Source organism: Hydra vulgaris, chromosome 15 (genome assembly GCF_038396675.1).
Source record: "Hydra vulgaris chromosome 15, alternate assembly HydraT2T_AEP".
In the NCBI taxonomy this organism is placed as follows: Eukaryota; Metazoa; Cnidaria; class Hydrozoa; order Anthoathecata; family Hydridae; genus Hydra; species Hydra vulgaris.
The window spans coordinates 53,126,501-53,132,500 of record NC_088934.1 but is presented as its reverse complement, the minus strand read 5'-3'; the positions used below and the strand labels follow the sequence as shown (position 1 = coordinate 53,132,500).

Here is a 6,000-nt window from a genome sequence, read left to right as displayed (position 1 = left end):
TAATTTATGATTTCATTTGTCACACATATAACATCACATATAATTGAAAATATGTTAATTTAAAAGAAGCAAAAATTTCAAATAGCTGTTTCTTAGTTTTAAAGTTTTACATGTAAAAATTTGAAATTTTATCTTTCTGACCAAAACCTCACTCTGAGGTATTTAAGGCAAAGGTATAAAAACATTTATATAGAAATATATACATAGATATAAAGAAAAGGCTTCGAAAAGAATAACTATGGGAATCAGGTATGATGAAATATTTGTTGTATGTTTGCCAAATGAACAATAAATGTTTTTATTTAATTTTCTTTATGTTCATTTTTTATCATTTTATTTTTGTTTAGCTAAGATATTGTCTATGAAACGCAATGCTTCCAAAGCAGACAAAAAACAAAAACAGCAAGCAAATATTACAGCAGCGCGTTTGCAAGCAGAACTAGATGAAAAACATTCAAAAGAACTAGAGCAAGTAACTAGTTTTATAATTTAATATTAATTGATCTATTTTGGTTTATAGTTGCAATGCTATAAGTTTTGAATTGGCATTTAGAAATATTTTAATGCATTATTAGCTTTACTAGTTTCGTTATTTCTATATCTTATAAGCTTATGATTGTTATAATTATTTCTGACCTCCTGTTAATTACAGTTACTGGTAGTTATGTATACTGGTTAAACTCAACTTCCAATTAAATTTAAAAAAAAAAGTATTTTGGATTTTTACTTTAAAGTTTAAAAAAGTAAATTTATTTGAATTTTTAGACAACATAACATAAGTATATGTATATTTTTTGCTTAGGTTATTACTGTATGTTCTTTCGCTTTTTGCATAAAATAAAATAATAATAAAAAGTTTATGGTAAGTAGTTTTTTTTCATAAATAAAATTAATTACCTTAGTTAAAGTAGTTACTTTTTTTTTTATATCTATTTCTTTATTTACTTGAATTTCATGCTTTATTTTGTTATATAATGCTCTTATAGTTAAAGATAATGTTGGCTGAGCATAGGAACAGCCACAAATAGTCAAAAAGACTAATTCAAAGTAGCGTTTTATATTTACCAATTTTTTGGTATACCAAAGTTCTACTCAAGTACTATGTTGGAGGTGACTGGATTTAAAATGTATCCATTTTAACAATTTGTTTGACTTTTTAGTCAACTGGGCTACTCAGCCACAATAATAATAAATAATAATGAATATATAATAAATAATAATGAATAAACAATTAGTTTTGTGTTTTAATGTTATAAATAAAATCCACATTGAGCGCGTTTTTGATGAGATTTTCTAGTTTATATCTATTTATGTCCTAAAATATAACTTAGGAAATCCTAGCTAAACTTGTAAATAAAGAAATTTAAAAAATAGTTTTTAAGATTAAAAGTTAATGTTCAAATATTTCAATTAAAACATATAAATTCTTGTTGGCCTGGTGTCTGGCAAGAGTTTTTAAATAGTTTTATATAAGCAATTAGTCACTAAAGTAATGGTTTAATTGGTTAATTTATAACCTTCTTTTTTTTTTTAACAGACTTGAAAACTATTCTTCTAACTAGTTAATGAAATTACCAGATAAAAGCAACTGTTAATTTCTTTAACTTATTTCTCCATGCAATGGCCTTGTTCATCAAGGTTTGTGTTTTGATTGATAGAGTTAAAGAGTGCCTCAACTGAAGTAGCCCCCTCAGCCTAAAGGAAATGTTTAGCATCAAAGATTATTTGGGAATTAACAGAAAAAAAAAGAGAGCTAAACACTTAAATTAAAAATCTCAAATAAAATTCAACTATAATAATATTTTATTAATAACACCATGCCAATTTTGCTTGGCGTTGATAAAAACAAGAACCTCTTTTTGCATGTTTTTTTAACTTCAAAGACCAGTTTACTTATTTACCCAAATTTACCCAAGCCTTTCTTAAATATAATGAGTATTTAAAAAATATATCAGCTTAATGTTTATTGTGTTGTTTGTTTTATTTATAATTTTAAAACAAGCAAATCCTTTTTTATAACTTAACTCTTTATAAAAAAACCAAGTACCATCTACAAAATAAAAATTCTATTTGACTATCATTTTCGAATATTAATTTTAGTAAATCTTGTATTTCATGTTGAAAAGCGTTTATATGGAATAAAATAATTTTAAAATGATATGAAAAGATTGAAATTACAATTCATTAAAAAAACCCTTAAAGATATTATTTTATCTATCGATAACATGCTTTTGTATTTTTAATTAAAAAAAAGCCTTTTAAAAAAAAGCCTTTTAACACACTTATTAAGAATTTGTATATTTAATTGTTATAATTTTTTCTTATATATTTTGTATGTTAGTTTTTATTACTTTCTTTAAAAAAATATATTATTTATTTATGCAATGTAAATTTTATTTACATACATATATATATATATATATATATATATATATATATATATATATATATATATATATATATATAATATATATATATATATATATATATATATATATATGCCTTGGCGGGAGTAAATGAGCGAGAGAGTGGAAAAAAGCTCTCCTAAAACAAACATGGCTAGCCATGCGAGCTGCTCCTCTAAATAGTTTTCTACGAAAGCTTTTTGGTTTTTATGCGAACGGTCTGTTTATTCATTTAAAAAATTGCTTATTTAAAAAAGTTTGGTTTAATACTTGTTACAAGCATATGTTTATAACGTTAATGTAACAAGAGTACATAACAAGTGTCATTTATAGCGCAGTGAAAAGTATCGTTATTGTTTTTATTGTATTTATTTCATTTTTATTGTTATTCGCAAATGTTATTGTTGGGTTTTTACATTACCTATCCATTTACTTATTAACAACAAAACTTATTTAATTAAAAATTTGAGAAAGAGCTATAAAAGTTTTATGAAAAATCTTTTTTATTTTCTTGTTGTAATGAGAATGCAGACAATTTAAGAATTATTACAACAATTAAAAAGATCATAATAAAGGTGAATAATATATTTAGATCATAATAAAGGTGAATAATATACTTAAGTAATTAATATATAAAATATACAATTCATTACATAAAATAATAATTATTATGCAATAATTTAGAGTGTAATAATTTTATATTAATCAGTTAGTCCAATCTAATCAAAAACATTTGCATTTAAATCGATGCTCTTATTTAATTTTTTTTTTTTTTGCAACAACCTTGTTTTTTAAAAATCATTACAGCTTATTATGCAATTAATTACTATAAAAATAACTCTGTGTTTTTCATTTTAGTTATAATGATAATTATACTTTTGAGAGAAAAAATTATACATTGGCAAGAGCTGTAAATTGCTTCCATAACCTGTTTTAGGGGAATGTGGGCAAGAGGGAGAGCTAAAGCTCTCGCTTCCCACCAAGGCCTATATATATATATATATATGTGTGTGTGTGTGTGTGTGTGTGTGTGTGTGTGTGTGTGTGTGTGTGTGTGTGTGTGTGTATATATATATGTTAAGGTGGTTCTAAAAACAACTTTTTCTGAAAATGACTGCTGGCACCCCCTGAATACGTTGTATATAATTAAAAAAATGCTAGATTTAAGGGGTTGCTACTGACCCTCGAACATTATATAGGTCCCTAATATTATTAAAAAAAAAGTTTTTCAAAATTATGTTATGTTGGGTCTCAAATGAAGGGAAATAATATAAAAATTTTAAAAGTATTAATCATTTTATAATTAAATTTTTATTTTAGATTTTAGTAAACAAAAAGTTACGTTTTTTAACTAAAAATGAAAAATAGGGAATTTAACAAGATTTTTTGATTATAATTTTTTTTATCTATGTTTTTTTATAAAATGAATATTATTTTTGAAATTTGTATATGATTTTGCTTCGTTTGAGACCCAACATGACATAATTTTGAAAAACTTTTTTTTTAATAATATTAGGGACCTATATAATGTTCGAGGGTCGGTAGCAACCCCTTAAAATATTTTTTATTCAAAAATTTCTTAAATCTAGCATTTTTTTTATTATATACAATATATTCAGGGGGTGCCAGCAGTCATTTTAAGGAAAAGTTGTTTTTAGAACCACCTTAATATATGTATACATATACAGGGGATATTCTAGGTCGTTTTTATGGCAAAAAAAAAGCTGATTTTCATCTTTATTTCCAACAAGGCTGCAAGCAACCACTATTAGATTTGGAAGTTACTGGAAGAGAAAAGATAAAGTTAGATAGATATTTTGCTCTATATTTTTTCTTTATGAAGTTATAAAGAAAAAATATAGAGCAAAATAACGATTGACAGATTTGAAATATTTCAAATTATATGAATCAGGAAAACAAGATAAAGGAAGCCAGTTCCAAAGAACTGATGTTTGAGAAATAAAACTTAATGAACAAGAATTTTAAGAGCACTTAGGAACAGTCACAGTAAAAGGATGAAACTTAATTGAATGACAAGTAACACAAAAATGAATTTTAATAGATATCACAAGAGACACTAGCTCTTTAGAGCAGTGTCACCTATAGTATTTATAGAAATGAGAAGAAGCAACATTACAACAATGTGATAATGGTTAGAAGTTGCCTGCAAAAGCAGGTCCAACTATGTTAACAATGCGTTTTTGCACATTGTCTAAGAGAGGAAGGGCATTATTGGAAGAGCTGCCCTAGATTATTAATAAGGCAATAGTATTCCATACAAGGACGGATTTAAGATTTATAGAGATGTCAAGCACAATATAGAGGTGCAACAGATTTGAGATTTATAGAGTGTTAAGCATGATATAGAGATGCAACCTTAGCAAATGCTAACTTTGCATATATGGTCTCCAAGAAAGAAGTAAGAGTTAATCCTAGAAGATGAAGAGTAGATGACTCATTGAGTACATAACTGTTCATAAATGTAGGAAGATCTTGATTATTGCAATAACGATTAGCTGAAAAAAATTGAATTTTATTTGAGTTCAAGTTCACCACCCATTGTGAACCCCATGCTGTAGCAGAAGTGAGATCTTTTTCAAGCTCAAATTCTCCCTCCAAGCAATCAGAGAGTGTTGGCTTCTTATCAAGACAAGAATAAATGGTAGTATTATCAGCAAACATTCTTACCTTAGATGTGAAAATATCTGGAATATCTTTAATGTAAATTAAAAAGAGTATAGGGCCATTGATAGAACCTTGAGGAACCCCTAAAGTGGCAGGATATGAAGAAGAGTGCTGTCCATCGAGGACAATTTTTATACTATGATTGGAAAAGAAGGATTCAATAATCTTAAAGATGTTAGCAGATACACGGTAAGAAGAAAGCTGATGGAGAAGACCAACATGCCAAACTTTATCAAAAGTTTTAGAAATATTAAGAGTGATGACCTTAACCACTCCACATCAATATAATGCACAATAAAACCTATTGGTTATTACTGTTAGAAAATTAGCTGTAGAATGAGAAGATTGAAATCCATATAGATGATCAGAAATTAAGTTATTAGATTCAAAATGAGAGATTAAGTATTTGTTAATTAAAGATTCAAAAACCTTGCTATGATAGGAAAATATCTAATGGGACAGTAGTTTGACAAGTCAGATTGTTCTACAGAATTTATGAAAAAAGGGATAATAAATGTGGCTTTCTAGCAGGCTGGAAAACAAGACTCTGATAGGCACTTGTTATATAGCTTTGAAAGTACAGACAACAGCTCCAGAGAACACTTCTGCAAGACTATAACAGATATGTTGTCCGGATCATAAGCTATAGAAGAGTCTAAGCAGGAAATTACTTGGGTTATAAAAGTCACTTTAAATATAGACGCTGGAGTGATTGAATGTCACGCAATGGATTATCAAGTAAAACGTTTTTACTTGATATCAATGGATATCAAGTAAAACGCAACTAGTGGAATCAAGATATAGTGCAACTAGTGGTGTCGTGGTAGAGCGCTCACTTTATAAGCGAGAGGTTCCAAGTTCGATCCCCATCACATCCCTGGTAGTACCGGCTTAACTTGTTTCTCAACGC

The 6,000-nt window shown here is 27.0% G+C and overlaps 1 protein-coding gene across 2 annotated transcripts in view; it reads left to right on the top strand.

Annotated features, from left to right (window-relative positions):
- Window positions 1-6,000, top strand: part of LOC100206591 (deubiquitinase OTUD6B) — a 39,549-nt gene that overhangs the window by 144 nt on the left and 33,405 nt on the right. Inside the window, exons 2-3 of one of the 2 annotated variants that reach the window (XM_065818616.1) lie at window positions 208-249; window positions 348-472. In XM_065818616.1, the coding sequence (XP_065674688.1) occupies window positions 362-472 (111 nt within the window). In that variant the 5' untranslated portion in view covers window positions 208-249; window positions 348-361. The remainder of the gene's footprint in view (window positions 1-207; window positions 250-347; window positions 473-6,000) is intronic. The other variant, XM_065818615.1, reaches the window with a different exon arrangement.